Genomic DNA, 16,894 nt, shown 5'->3' on the forward strand with positions numbered 1-16,894 from the left:
CCGCTACAGACTTAATACTTGAAAAACTGCACTGAATATTTTCTACTGGCTACGTAGTTTTTCACTTCAGCCCAAATGAGTTCAATAGGGTTTAAGTCCGGGTGGTTATGGTGGGAGCCGAAGCACAACATGTCCCTCCACTGCTGGTCACTAGATCCATCAAGCTCATACCTAACAAATCTCGGTTTATTTAGGAGAATAACCCTGTTACAAGCTCCGGGACTAGCAAATCATCCGAAAAAGGTATCTGATGTTTAGAAAGCCAATTCTTTTTTTCTCTTATTTCATTAGTCTCGATCATGAGCTTGCGGTTATTTTGTGTCCTTCTCCATCGAAAACCAAGTTCTTTAAGAATGTTGTTGAGGCTTGATTTTGATCCTTTAAAGTCGATCCGTTGTTTCAATTCTTCATGTAACAAAGATACAGTTGGTAGCTTGTTTTTTAGAAGATGGAACTCGTACACAACTCGCCTTATCAGAGCTTTGTCAAAGTCATCCAATCCTGTAATAGGCTTTTTACGATTCCTTTTCAATTTGTTTGGGGTGAGAAAGCTACTTTCACCATTGTCATTATTAACGGTTAAATGTTTAAGCTCTTTATTAATTCTTGAGATTTTCACGTTCTGAGACGCCTGTAGCTACTGCTGTTCGGGACACGGGCCTTTGCCAAGGGAATACTTAAAGTTTTTTTATCAGCCTCCTTTTTCATGAATGTATATACATTACTGACAATTTCACGACTTTGACTGTGCAAAACTCTACCCTTCCGTTTTTAATTTCACGCGGTCACACATGTTGCTTATGAAATAAGCTTCTTACTAAAACAAAATAACACAATACAAAAACACTGAACGTAATAATTATTCACAGTTAACTGCACACAGTAAATACACACAGCTTAGAACAACTCACTGTTAATACTGAAGTTTAACGATGCTCACTCTATGACAGCAGATGTCACACTGGTATTATATTGTTTGGAGGGAAGGTTTGCAGGAGGGAAAGATGAGTCACAAGTCAGCCAAGCCCTTCCGGCTGGCCCGACCTTGAAGTCCGCCACCGTGATGTTTTCAGGAATGACCGATTCACACACCCCTCTTCCCCCCGCGCCATAGCCTACCACCGACCGGCCGCGCGCCCAGACTAATTATTTCATCTGTACACGGTGCATCAGTGTATTGTATTGGTATCACCTTGTTTTGCAGGCACTTGTAGTGCACACGATTGTAGTTAGAACTTCAAGAGAGGGTATTAGTGCCTTCAATTTGCTGGTATGCAAAGAGACAACGGGTCATCTCGTGACTCTCCTGCAGTAGCCACAATCGTCCTATCCTTAGCAAGTACACTAAATCAATAGCACATTAATAAAAAAACTGAACTAATCTTAATAGGTTTATGTAAAATTCGAGCCGCAGAGATTCTGTTGTGTTATTATTATGTTACGCGGCTGAGATACAAATTTCAGTACAATTCTCCATGTTGTTGAAGGATTAGAGTAAATGACGTATATAATCAAATTCCAATGCGTCTCAGTCTCAAACCATACTTAAAATCTGACATTGGATTTATATATATAATTTAAAGTACGAATCGCATTGTATTAAATATTTGTTTGTTTAAAAGTCTAATGTATATGTTATTTGTAACATTATTGAATAAAATTAAAAACTTATTCTAAGATAAAGTAAGTATATTTCCAATACTTAGTCAGGCGATTCATAGTACTTATACCGAGGAGGAGAAGAAAAATTGTAAAAACTTAGAAATTCACAGACGTATAGACGATTATAAGTAATAAACCCCCTTTTTTAAAGCTCGAGACAACATTGACGTAAAACGAAGTGATTGTGACTGTTTGAAGGGACGAGTTTTTTCTTGGCAAGAACTTTTTGCCATATAAATATCCAATACTTTTTGGTTCAACGCTTTAATAGCCCTACTTTTGATTGTTGGGCTATTATGGAGGGTGTATTATTTAATGTAGTAATTTAGTAATTAATGTTTATACAAATGCTTCTGAGAGTGCCTTGTTATCTATATAACTTTAAATTTTAAATAACGAAATTAAAACAGTTAAGCTTTCTGAATAACTAATTTTACCATTACCATAATTTTAAAACAGTTTGGATGTTTAGTAATTATACTATAAATTCCCCCAAATAATAATATTACTGCTAAACCGTTTTACGTGAAATAATACTTTACAAACCAATATAATGTATGAGGAATGTGAGTTCCTTATTTTAGGACAGACACTCAAAATAAGCATGCTTTAGACTGGTCGACATGTTAGACAGCGAGCGACCTGTAATACCAGGCGTTGAGGTTACGCTTATGGAGGGGGTAAAGTCTATGTTTTAGTGCACTAACGCTAGAACGTCTATGTAGAGCTTTCCTTTCTAAAATGAAATGTAATAAAAAAACCTGTTTGAGGCAAAGTTGGGCATATAATTAGCTAACAAAATTTAAATATAAAAATAAGACTTATAGAACAATATACAAATATTGATTGTAAACTTAAAATTAAATAAAAATCTCGTGTGAACCGTCAATTTTCTCACCCTAAAATTAATAACATTCGCACCCGTTCTTAAGGTACACTAATGTCACAGAACAACGGCATCAGATGATTTGGTCTTTCTTGGAACTCAAATACTCTGGAATGGAAGTTAATAGGTGATACTTAACAAACATGTACTGTTTATGTTTCACAACACCTACTGAGTTGTGTATGTATGCTAAAAATCTTCGTCATTTAGTGAAAGAAAAACATTAAGTATCTGGAAAAATTAAAATGTAACAACAAAATTTACAAAAGCATAAGAGAGTAATTTTAAAATTTCGCCTTAGATCATTTTGAACTAGGTTTTATATTATGATCCAATTAACACACGCCTCATTTCTTACATGGATCGTTACTTTTAAACTCTAGAAGCTCAAATGTCCCAGCCACAGCCTTCTTCCAGAGATTATTCTTGGGCATGCTTCAACATTGTCCATGTGATGTGTCATCTATGAGTCTACGATGAATCACACTTTCGCGACTTAGAGAGAGTTGTACGAGGAACGCTCTGGAATGTTTGGATGACGTTGATGACAATATCTTCGCCGTACCTCAAGCAAGCTGTCCTTTATAGATAATAACTTATTTAAAAATATCTATATTATTATATTTAGGATAACTGACGTTATTAATTATTTCACTTCAAATATCAAACAAAGTTACATTCAAATGATAAAAGCATGACAGCAGTAAAATGGCAAAATGGCTATGGAATTGAAGCGCCCAACACGCCTGAAGGCGAGGATTCGTGATTGAGCCAACCTTGACTTTTCGCTCATAATGCTAGGGGTCTGAGCCATCTTCAGGTAAATACCACTCACTGCATCGTGCCGGTATCGAACCATCAGTGCGAAGGTGAAGAGGTCTTTGATGGAATTAAAATCGCATTAGAGAGGAAAATGCATCGATAAGAAAATATTCGTTGTTTTACTTATGAAACCAGTACTTTAAAAAGGGTCTTATTTTATCTAACGAAGCACTCTCTAACGCTTATCGTGGGGACCAACAGCTTAAAAGTGATTCCGAACCACCACCAATGGCTGGACTACTTGAAAGCACAGGATTGTTCAGTGGTCACAGTCACTGTATTCACGCCCGGCGTTGCTTGACAAGCGATAACTGCTGTACCCTTAGACTCCATCATTGGCCACAAGAAATGTTTACGTAGTTATTTTATCATTAAAATATATGTTCATAACAAACATTTAAACAAGTTATACCACGAAAAGCTGTAGAAATTGATGGTCAGACACTGAACCAGTGTATCTAAGTGACACAGTTAAATATATGATTTATAGCTTGCATTGGTTATGGATATTGAATATTCCTTAAATGTTTCTAGGGATTTTCTTTTTCAAAACTTAAAATTACAATAAGCTTAATAGTGGGAATTTCTTGAACATTTTACGAGCATAGAGTAACAACTTTTAAAATAATTAATTGGCTGTATTAAGTATATCCCTTTCGATCTCCATAATAACCTATAAATATAACTATATGTTAAAAAAATAGTGATTTGCTTTCAAATAACGTTTTTTTGGAGTTAAAGGAACTTTGTAAGTTGAGCCAAAGACAATTCTAACCCAGACGTCTCATTAAGACTGGTGTCTAGAGGATTCGCTAGTAATGCGCCGTTTCGCTAATAGTAGTATCTAGGTCAACCAATCGGATCGCGCTGTGAACGATTTTTCAGAGATGCTTCTTCGTTATACCTTTACTATGAGTAGGCCTAAAACATTACCTATTTGAGTTACAATACAATTTTAGAAAGTGTCTGTTTATTGCACTTTTTCTTTTGGATTTCACAAAAGTTATGTTTCGAATAACTTTTCGTGGTTTTTGGTCATACGTAGAAACTGCCACTTGCAAATTATTTAGACTGATCCAGGTTTGAATTGTCTTTCACCCCGAGGCTGGAGAAGTCTGTTGCTTTGAAACTATATAAACTGTTTTAAACCATCCAATGTTCCTCTTAAAATGGATTAGTTTATTTTCTTTCTTGAGAAGTTATATATGGTTTATGTCTACAAACATTTATTTATTAACAGGTTTGCTCTGATGTATATAACGGCTTTCTTAGAACTCACTATTGTTTGGCCAAAATTTTAATTTCATCTCTAGGTGAGGATTTAACCCTCATTATAGTTTTATAATTGTTGGAAAATGTCAGACCGATTTCTCAAAAAAGAAGGGTTTATTAAAAACGGTTAAAGGGTTTATTATGGTTAAGAACATGGCATAAAGCGCCAGATATGAAAACTTTACCAGAATGACAGATACTGCAATTAACACATCTCTAAGTTCTAAATGCTCACAACAGTTCACTGCTAAATTTAGAATAATAAATCGCATACATTCTTACGTCAACCTTGACATTCACCTTGAAGTCATACATGTGATAAGTGCGCTTACTCATGTGGGCGTAAGTTAATGTGGCTGACGACATAAGCTAGTACATTTCCCTTCTCATGGACTCACTCGTAATTAATAATTATCACAACATAATTGTAGATCCGGAACGATTTATCAATTCGGTATGATAGTTTGGTGATTCCCGACATTTTGCATAATCCATTGGCGTTTTATATCAAACTGATGATTACAATTCGTTTATGAGGGAAGTGTTACACTACTTTGTCACGTCATTTTGAATATTTTATATTTTATTTCAAAATTACACTTTGACATGAGCGTGAAAATAACTTAATTAAAACTAACGTACTAAAATTCTTTGCTCTTGTAAATAAGTTTTATTAATTCCTCGCCAATATTTTTCAGTAAAAATTAATTCTAAATAATTATCAGATGTAATTTGATGTAAAATAAACAAATATTTCATGTCAGCGAAAAAGTCTTTACATAGTATTTGTAAAATATTTTTATCCCAGCCTAGGGAAAACTTTTAAAAATATTTGGAACCTTGATTTGTGTTTATCTCTGGTGTACCTATATAATATGTACCTCGTTTATCTGTTCTTGATGAAAAGACCCTTTCAAATTCTAGTTGCGCAATTCTAGATTTTTTTCAATCTCTTATTACTTTTCAGCCATATTTGCATTTCTCAGTGTGCAACCTTCAAGGTCCCGTCTTGGGACCATTTTTGTTACTAAATTATCAGACATTCTTATAATCAATAATATACAGTTACCATGTTACTATTCATTAAAGTTAATTTTATTAAGATATTTAAGCACCTGAATAGGCTGACTGATATGAGTAGGTAGTTTACACGAACTCAAGAACGTTGTATACGTCGGCAAGTTGTCAAATGTACATCTGCCTTCAGATGCATAATTCACAGTTTGGACTTCACGGTGCCTGACCCTGACCACAGGCTAATGGATGTTTAGCGGTATATCCACGCAACTCAGTTCTGGTAACGGGACGCACCAGGTCCCGGACATGGAAGGTGATATTCAGTAGCAGAACCAGAACCCAATAATTAGGGGAGACTGGAAGAATACGTTTGGATTTAATGCGCAGTTTTAATTTGTACTCTACAAACTACGTTTCAGCTTTAGAATTTTAGTCCATTAAAGCAATTTTTGTACGTCAGAGATTTCCTGCCAATGGTAGTGTTACTGTAGTGTCTTCACTATAGTGCCAAATCTCATCGAGTCGAGACACAGAACTCTGTTGCTAAAGTTCAGCTGGGACTTATTTATCATTCTTTCACTGCTGATCTAGTTTGATTTGGGAAAGTTCCAATTATTCCATCAAGCTTGTGGTCTCATCGGACAATCTTGTTAATACCACAATTCTGATGTTCCAGGCGTATGCGGCCAAGAGGGGAGGGCAGGAGGCGCTGCTAGAAAGTATGAACACAAAGTACTACTACTACACCAGGACCAAAGGACTCTTCAGGACATGCTTCCCTAAGGAGCGACCTGCTACCAGTAAGTCATCTTTTTTTAGCAAGTAAATCTTCTTTGGTAACTTCCAAGAATGCAACTTTAACCAAAATAAACAACGCTCATACTTATTTTCCAGTTTGTTTCGCTGCAACCATAATGTAAAAATGTCACTAAAATTTGCTCACCAAAAACAAAACAACTATTCATAACTGTTTGTAACCTGTCTAAGAGACTTTTATTTTTAGTACATAAATATTCTAATCATGATATAATCGATGTCAAACCTTCGTTCCTTTATTATAAATCTCGAAGATTAAAGGATTTAGTAAGATGCAAAAATTGAGGCCACATTTTGGTGCAGGCTGAAAAATGAGATTTCTATGTATCCCAGGCGAAATCATGTCTACGATCTAGAGTTTTGTTGGGACTTTATTATTTACTTGTTCATTAAATAAAAAGTAACATTTCAACTATTATTGTGATGTTTCTGATTTTAGTGATAATGTTAATGAGCTTTTTTATTTAAATTTCGAATATAACTTTTTTAGGATTGATTTAAAGTACGAAAATATTATCTTAACAAATCATCGCTATAAGCCGTTTCATTCCCATTTATTTTACTAAGATCGTATAAAAAACACTATTTACAAATTCTTATACATTTTGATTGACGGAAATGTTTGAAATTTTTATCAACCTTTTGGCTCTCAAAAGTTCAAGATGATTTTGAGATAAATATGCAAATCGGTATTTCAATAACGAAATAACACCATAGTTAAGATTTTTTTCCTTCCGACAACAGCGTAATTATGAGCCTTAATTGAATATTCATCAATTTGCCTCTTGGTGTTTAAGGGACAAACTAATTACCCACATATCATTACTAATTGGGGAGCAGATTGTCCTCGATATAAATTCCCGCGTAATGGAAAAGTTTCATGGTTATTAATCAACGTAAGAATTCGACACATTTTAACGACACAAAATTATCACTACTCAGTACAGGAAGCCTGACACAGGTAAGGTCAAGTTCCGGTGCACTTGTACCAACTTCCGGCCAGTCGCTTTCTCCCGCCACTTCTCGAGAAGCACTAGAGTGTGACACACTGACACGTTTTACTCTTCACTTGACCTCTGACGATTGATTTCTCATGGAGTTCAACTTGATGCATGTGTCGTTCGTGTAACATTGACAAGGGTCTGGTCGGCTGGAATCTTAGACTGGGGTTTGGTGGAGAGATCGTTAATTCAGGTATCCGGAGGTCGAAATTTAAGGATGGTTTGGAGACAGTACGTTTTGGAATCAGATTTACGGTCTGCCGTACGGGGTGTGACGGTAACTCCATCTAATTAGAGGTTTATGTTCATTGACACTGGGCCCTTTAAAGATGTTCAATTCACATCTGAGTACTGATCATGTGGGATTTATATTATAAACTGTTACAGCAACCTACTAATATAGCAAGACTACAGCATCCGTACTCCATGTAGAAGTAGAACTCCCTGTTACAATTGACCATTTCCAAGATTCCAGGTAGTAACTAACAAAGCTCCAACCTAATTTTGATGATCATTGTTGAAGTAAACTGAATTGATGTGTCCTGTTCAATTAGTTATTCTTCATGTGTCAATGCGAAGTCCTTTATTTTTTTATTTTTATTTAACAAAAAGAAGTGGCTTAAGAGCCTTTCTTAAGACACGTTTTCTTGTGTCTTAAGAAAGGCTTTTAAAAGCTTGCATAAGTCCACACCTTGGAGTATTGAGATGTGCTTCTGCCCACCGCACCTAGCTGATCCATCGCTAGTTTTCGTAATTGATGAGTCATCACGATCGGTCCCCTGGTAAAAAAATGGTAATCTATGTTTCTTAAAATAATAGGGAAGTCGAACCTCCAGTAGGCGAAGTTCCGAACCTCCAAGAGAGTTATGGAATGAGGAGTCAAGATCCCGATAGATCACGGCTCTCATCTCAGACATTGAGCCGTGGCTGAATTGGATGCACGGCGAGGTTGTGTTTTACGTGACTTAACTCTTAAGTGGCCACAAGTACTTCCGGTCTAACCTACACAAGATCGGAAGGACGCCATCTGCCTAGTGTTTGTAATTCCTATGTAGATAAGAAATTTCCTTCTTACTTTTTCACGTGTAAAAAGTGGATACGCGCTGATCTCTACTTCGAGATCATAGTAGCAAAAATGCATCAATGGAAGGATACGTATTCAAAGAATGCATAGTTACGAGTAGCATATTAGAGTCAAGCAGTTATGGCTAGAGTCTATCATTATGGCTATAAGGATCGATCTTAATCGCCTTTGAAGAAGTGGTTTGAGCCAGAAACTGTAATGCTTGGCGGAGCACTTCTAATATGTTGGCAGTAAAGGGCCTAGCCCGATAAAATTTGTCAAACGGTGCCAGGCTAGACACATTTACAATAAGGCTATTTATATATTTTTTATTTCATTTTATTTAGATGGGTTACACACGACATTTCTCATTTTACTCATTATATTATGGCGAAGTAGTTTTTAACTATGTAAAAACCAATTACAATAATATAACAAAAAATAGGCCAGAAATCTTGTTTGATTGTGAACCCTAAAACATGAAAACCAGTTCGACCAAAACGAAGTGAGATTTACCGGAGATTATTCATAAAGGGTTAAGCCAATATGTTAATTCTTGAATATATTTTCAGTTTCGTTTTTAATATTGAAATTCTTTCTATCGTCATCTTGTGATTGGTTTCAACAGTTTGCCATTATCAGTGACAAAAAAAGTAAAATTAATAAGTACAGTATACGTACAATTAAAGAATACCGCAACTACATTTCTGTAAGTCTTGACCTTCTCAACCCGAATTTGCGGTTGGTTTGGTTAGACCAATCAGCCCAATCACGTCACGAATTCGAGAGAATGACTAAAGTAGCCTCGATTTTGGTATTTTGGCACTTATGGCCATTCGAGGTCACACGGATCCACAGCGTAGTCGTATTAGCCTACATGACAACGACTTTATATTCAGAGGATCAATATAAACAGTAAAAATTCAAGTTTAGGCTCTTGAAATATATCGCGTTTTATTATTGTTAATGCGTTAGTTGCAGTTTCGTGAATATGCATTGTTGATATAAATGACAACACATCAATTTATCAGTAGGGGAGGTTAAAAGATGAGGTTTGTGGATTACTTGTAATAGTTAATTTTTTGCCAAGCCTGTTTCTCTTTGTCAATAGCTTATCCCTAATATTGAAGTAATCATCGCTGTTCCTTCTCGGAAGTTATCATGCTACCTCTCTCCGCCTCCAGCTCCAGCCCCGTGACTGGAATTACACAATATTATTCCAGTGACATCGTTCCACACAGTTACCTTTCTTTTGTTGTTGCCCAACACTTTCGGTTACACACAGCGAAAGTTAGAAGTGAAGGTTATGATTTGAACTTGAAGTGAGAGATGCAACATATGATGGGGCCATTTATTATTCATTCACGTCTTCATTACGTCTATGACCATTAACACCTAGCTTTGGCCTTTACCTAAATAACTGACCTCACCATCTGTCCTTACCTGTAGTATTTTGTTGAGTAAGCGAACCTCTCTCTCTACCATTGATAGGAATCTCTCTTCGCCTCGAAAAAAAAACGCCAAGCCGCCTTTTTAGTCCTAACTTTTCAGTCTGCCGTCGCTGTTTTCGCCTATTTTAAGGCCTCAACTGGACTTATTCAACAGGACTTAAGGTGAATCGACAGGACATAAAATATTATTTTCCTGAATAGTCTATCGAATCTACAACTTAATAGTTGTACTATTTATAATTTTTAGTTTATATGGTACTGGTGCTTTTTTAGAAATCCATCTTTAGTGACTCCACTTTACTTTTTGCTGAATTGATGTGGCGCGATTGATCTTGGATTTGGGAAATATCTTTTTTATTTTAGATTCATAGCCTTTCAAGATAACTTAGGGAATTTATTTTAAAGAGCTATAAAGTTACATAAAAAGATATTTTACAAGGAAATAAATAAAACATAGAATACCCCTATTTTGATTACTATACATGAAATAACAGGCATTTAAAATAGGAAATTCACACAGTTGTCTGATACAAATAAAAAAACTCCGATTTTTATATTATATTTTAAAATCGTTAAGAAACAATATTTAAACCATTTCTTCTGTTACAAATAAGAAAAAATATTCTACTTTAAATGCCTGTAATATCACGTGGAGTGTTTAAAAAGTAGTATTTGTACTTTGTGTACTCAAGAAAGTTTATTTAAAGGGCTATGAATTTAACATAAAAATAATTTTCAAGCTTAAAAATACATTGCACCAACTTGCTTTCAACATAGGAACCTTTTGGGCTGTAACATTTTTTGGAACCGATATCACACATACGCTGACTAAAATGTAGATATTTTTAACAGTCAGAGATTCATTTAAATTCCTTTACTGCCGTGTCTATAACTGTCTGTGATTATTTAAGTTAGCTTCATGTTTGTTGTCAAGAAATGAGAATTTATCAAATCCGAGGACTACTATAAATGTAATGAAGTAAATAAGTGCATATTGTAGGTAATTTATTTATGAGAATTATGGGCATGTTTAATATGGGTTGCGTACAATCAATTATTGACTGATATTGTTGTAGCCTTCGTTGTAGTTGAACAAGTATAACCCAATGAGAAACCTAGATATGTTCTCACAACATGTACCAGATTTTATCCATTGTTTATAACGGACATCCGTGCTAGCCGTTACGTAGCGATCGGGTTTGGAAATTCTAACTAGGTAGATCATTGATTCTACAGTTTTTACAGCAATCCGAACGGGAATAAATGTCCCAAGCGGAGACGTATTATGACAGTACAGTACTACATGTCTGTTATGTCTCATCCGTGACAAACGCGTTACTCAATGTCTTTGCTTGTAACAGTTGAACATTCTTTCTCCCATCAGATTGCGCACTGAGATGACGAGGAGCACTTTATTATAGTACGAAAATAATGAGATGTTTTTGGTAATTTTTTAGTATAAGTACTTTTATAATTCTTCCCGTTTACTGCATCTGCAAATGCTTGCAGGCGTTGGTATTATAGCACCAGAGGTTATCAAATGCTCTACATCTCGCAGCCTGATCTAGGAGAGGTTTTTTCAGTGTCATTGATCTTCAAAATAATCAACCACTGGTCAGAGGTTCCGACTGGTTTATAGACAATGTGGCTGCCTCAGTACCTCAGTAATTGTAATAACGAGATGAGAGTTACTGAAGTACGATTGTTTCACTCATCTTAAGTTTTAACAAATTTCTTTTCCAACAATTTGGCCAAATTCCACTATTATTTAACTCAGGGCTGTACTCAGATTTGGCGGACCCCGGAAAAGATATTCGGCCGAGCCTCGTTATGTTCCCCCACCCGTCTCCGTAAAATGTGGTGGATTCCTGGTAAAATTGACCGAAAACCCCGGTCTGAGTACGGACCTGATTGTACTGTATTTGTATTTCACAAATCTGTCAACAGTTTGGATTTTATGAATGGTTGCAATAATTAGACAAAAACCTCCACAAACTGGTCTCACAGCGATCTTCTTTATAATTCTTGTAGAGGATTTTTAAATCTCATACAAAACCATAGTCAGTTTATTATTAGTAGATTGATAACCGTGCTATTTATTTTTAGAAGGTGCCAAAATAGGATTTATACCTAATTAGAGTCACAAAATTTTTAAAAGTTATTTAAAGCATAGCTATGATTTATATTCGTTCAGTTTACAAACCACTGAATTAAGTTGTAACACTACTATGTAACAACTGTACATAGACTATTATTACACGAGTATGCATCGACTTTAACCTTGTTTTTATGCATACATATATAAAGATTCAGCTTCTGTAAAGTGGCTCTGGAAAGATGAACTTGTCAACGTTCGTCACTCTTGGAAGAACAATACGCCGTACACCACACCAGCCGCAGCCGCAGACCCGGGCTCCAGATAAGGGACAATGGCACATTAAAGCCCACGAGAATCGCTCAGCCCGTGTGTCTTCTGAGTCGTGACCTACTGTGATGCTCTCTCTGTAGAAACTATGGGAACTTTTCGGTTCGATCCATTCAGCTCTTGCGCTTTCATCGGGTTTGCCAAACCACAAGAGTTTGAGGTTTCTGACAATCCTCGACAATTGTTACGTGTTGGATCGCCTTAAAAATCATTCTCTCAGTTAGACTGTATTGCCGGAGTTCTTAATTTGGTTAGTTGAAAACTGCATTAACAACGTAATCATATAAAAATTAAGTCTTACACATGAAACGAAGAAACAACCCATCAGAAAATAACTGAACAAAATGGAATATAGTTCATTATTTTCCCCGGTATATATGCTCGTGTTACTTCAGGTATCTACGCCCTGCGTAACCTTGCCAACTATTGTTCACAAAAAGTCTTAAGAATGGCTTATTTTGGCCTGGTTTATCCATACCTGACATATGGTTTAAGACTTTGGGGCAGCTGTGCCAAATACAATCTAGTAAGAGTATTCAGACTACAAAAAAAGCTGTCAGAATAATTTTCCAATTAAACATCAGAGAGTCGTGCAGGGATGCTTTCAGGGAGCTCGGATTGCTGACTCTGCCCTGCCTCTATATATTGGAGGTTGCCCTGTATTGTCGATCGAAATGTGTTCTTATTCGGGGTAGTGACATTCACTCTTACGAAACTAGAGGCAGGGAGAGTTACCGTGCAGAACAGCATAGGACGGTGGCTTTCGAACGCTTGCCGTCACAGGCTGGAATCAAAATTCTCAATCGGCTCCCTGAGGGTCTTATACAATCGGATAATTTAAACCAGTTTAAAGCTCTTCTGAAGCGCCTACTGGTGTCGAATGCGTTTTATTCTGTCGAAGAGTTCATGGCTGGCTGCTGGGAGAATTAGAATAAAAATTTACAGAATCAAAATTTACATAAAAATTAATTAGTAGAGCCCCGAGTCTCATGTTGAATGAATGTTGGCGTGAAAGGACAAGAGATGTATGTTTGAATGAGTATTGTAAGTATGAATGTGTATAGTAGGGTTTTTTACAAATACTTAAACCTGACTTTTGCAATGCAATGTATTATTGCCAAAATGCAATAAAAGAATTATTATTATTATTAAATTATTCTTTAGTTTGATATATTTTGCCTTTTCACATGAAATGTTACTAAAACTCGTATTTTTTTAAATTTCTATATTGTTTGGCAAAAACATTTTGTTATCAACACCTCAATGCCAGATGAAATTGCAAATAGCCCCGATATTCATTAATCGAAATTCCTGAGGTTATAATGTGTTGTATTTGAATTTCTGTTTTCTTTAGTCTCTAAAAGTCCATTTACGTTGGATCTCTAAACAGCTCCTGTTTTAAATAATTTTAATTTTTGCAACGTTGTTGCTATTAAATCCTGAAATTACTTCAACTGACATTTACTTTATTGAATTCTTGATTGTTTGCAACGGAATCAAAGTTTTACATAAAGGCTGGTAGGAACCTGTATATCGCAGGTATGAACCAATTACATGTTTTAAGATAGTATAATTTTACCCTTTACAGTAAAATATACTGGTCGTTGACTTTTAACATCTTAATATAATTACCGTACTCTAAGAAATTTCAACTGTTGTTTCACCAAAATAATCGCCAACCTTTATAAAAATTCTATTTACTAATGAATCACCTGCAAGTTTATGCAAAGAAGAACAAGTCCATATCATTCAGAGAATTTCAAAAATTCAATTTACTTGAAATTCTGATCAACTGAACTGGTCGTGCCTACCTAGAATTTCCCACCTCTTCTGGATTATATTATAAGACGTTGACTGCAGTGGACGCATATTACTACTATTCCGACTGTCAATTTTAATAATGTTTTATTTCTGTAGTAAATTTATACATAGCCGGGGTTGTACACTATATCTTCCACAGCGAAAGTTTGTGAATTAATTCCCCGATTTCCCACAAAGGCCGATATGGTTTTCAACCCTTAGCTCCCTACAACAAAAGCCACGGTATTCAATTCTTAACTTATATTAATGGAAGCTGTTATATTAAATTTTGTACTTCCAGCAATAGATGGAGTGCTGTTAAATTTTTGTTGTCCTTATTCTTACTACAATGGAGGATATTCAACTAGGACCTCATTCAAATGCTACTCAATTATTCTTGCCTTCCTTAAAGAAGTTAAAATGGCGATTTCCCACTATACAACTACGTTAAAAGTCTTGACATATGTCGCCGGAATTCGTTAAAACCAACTGAAACCGAGGACATTCAGTGACCAACTGTAGGTAGAATTTCGGTTGTTGGCGCTGGTTCAGCCACGAGGTCGTGCCTACTACGGCAGATGAGGTTATGTAAACCGCGAAAGGAGGTGCTGCCGCTGCCGTGGTTGCCACACATATAATTAGTGTACTCTCTCACTCAATCTCACTATCTCACATAATCCCGTCCTGTCGTCGCCTGGGTACCATGCAAAGCGTTCCACGCAAGGCGTGAATAAGTCGTAGAACGGTTGTTTTATTCCGCCTTTGACTTTCCTTGAGCGTTTCCAATCAGTTTTACTTTATTAAGTCTCGCATAATTTTGGCTATTATTGTAAATATGTATACTTTTTTTACCTAACTCTCTTACGTATGTGAGTTTGTGCTCGTTTTATTAACAGAGCATGAATTTGTATCCGTCAAACGTTCCGGCTAAACAAACTAACCGATTTTTACCGAACTTTTCTTGCAGCTATAAGTTTGTGAATACCATAATTTTTATTCATGTATTTATTTGCCATTATTAAATTCTGTACAGAAAGATACCTTTTCTACAAAACTTACTAAAAACGATGCTGCCGAATTGTTAAAGTTTATTAAAATTGTAGCAATTTGATTTCTATAAAAAATCCTGTTTTAAAAGTTTAAACGGATTGAATTTTTTATACATACAGTTGAAATCCGTGATAGAAATCATATGGGTTGTTTGATTCTTCTGAAATAATAATGTACAGAGTTATAACCTATACATCAAAGTTCGTGTCTAGCCTTCATGGTTTTTGCTGGGCGTAGATGAATTAGTCAGTTAGTTAACTTTCACCTAAAATTTCAAAAAAATGTACTATAAAAATCATCTTGATACTATAGTTATGTTTCTAGCATCTAATTGAATTTAGAAACTATTCTTCTCTGGAATCCGATTCCGTCAAAGACATGTTTAAAATACTCTCTCGTGTATAAATGAATCGTATATAAAGCGCGTCTTGATTTTTTTTTAAATATATGAACTCCATGACAAATGATTTTCTGCAAAAATATCGTAAATTAACTACGGAAAGTGAAGTTCAGAATCCAGCTCGTGGTGCAACATGCACATGTCGCCAGTGGCGTGTGCGGTGGCAGGTTGCCCATTTATAACAGTGTTGTCCGAGTCGATGATGTCATCGCTATTGTTCCACGAACTGTGTCGGCTGGTTAGCCTTGAAGCGGATTAATTGTGTATGCAGCTGATGCAAACACGATATCGAAATTAATAATAAATCAAATTTTGGTAATAAACTTCTATAGATTAACTACATTTATAGATCTAACCACCGGATAATATGTCTATATCACGTAGAAGGTATCTCGATCGCTGAATCACAATCACTGTGTGTGGAAAACTAAAGAGGATTTATAACGTTGTTAAGAGTCGCTTTGTTGGGACATCCCCCCCCCGTAGTAACAGGCATATTTTTAAAAATATAGACATTTATTGATACATATTTTAATTCGTGTTTAATGAATAATCACTTGATACTTATTATTGAATGATTAAACTCATTGGACACTATTTTATGAGACTCTTAAAATAATTAAAAAATTGTATGAGGAACAAAAACCACCATATTTAGAAGTTCTTAGAAATTCTTGGTTTAATAAGTGTTAAATGTGATTGATTCAGCTAGTTCAGAAAATTTTACACATTTCTTGGTTTATAATTTAAAATTATTTGCCTTATCCATGTTCATTTGTGCTTGCGTTTCATGTTTATATAAGTGAGCTGTATCTGTTTAAAATGCGAGTTTCGGTTCGTAATTCACGTACATCAAGGGCTGCGTATTTTATGTTGATTAAATCTGACTATTGCAATATGCATCTTATCTCCTAATCTAAGCTAAAAGACCACATCTTAAATCTTAAAACCACATCTCTGTTTACAGATTGAAAAAACCTTTTCATAAGGTTTTGGAATTTATTGTAATAAAGTACAAGTGCAGATTCCTGAGTTGAGCAATTAATTTTGGAAATGGACTACATAGAAAAGCTAGAAAGGAGGATTGTTATGATTTAAAATACATAATTCAAAGAATATCAATATTTGTGCACATCTCGTGAATAAATCATTATAATGCGATTTTGTGAAATAATGATATCTTTGTTATGTTATGTATCTATGTTATGTTTCATATTTTGCACACAATG

General features: G+C 35.4%; 1 protein-coding gene across 2 annotated transcripts in view; it reads left to right on the forward strand.

Annotated features, from left to right (window-relative positions):
- The window catches only part of LOC124353951 (transmembrane protein 178B), a 76,592-nt gene that overhangs the window by 36,194 nt on the left and 23,504 nt on the right, over positions 1–16,894 (forward strand). For both annotated transcript variants that reach the window (XM_046804036.1, XM_046804035.1), the window contains exon 2: positions 6,336–6,459. In XM_046804036.1, coding sequence (XP_046659992.1) covers positions 6,336–6,459 — 124 coding nt within the window. The remainder of the gene's footprint in view (positions 1–6,335; positions 6,460–16,894) is intronic.

Source organism: Homalodisca vitripennis, chromosome 2, assembly GCF_021130785.1.
Source record: "Homalodisca vitripennis isolate AUS2020 chromosome 2, UT_GWSS_2.1, whole genome shotgun sequence".
Lineage (NCBI taxonomy): Eukaryota > Metazoa > Arthropoda > Insecta > Hemiptera > Cicadellidae > Homalodisca > Homalodisca vitripennis.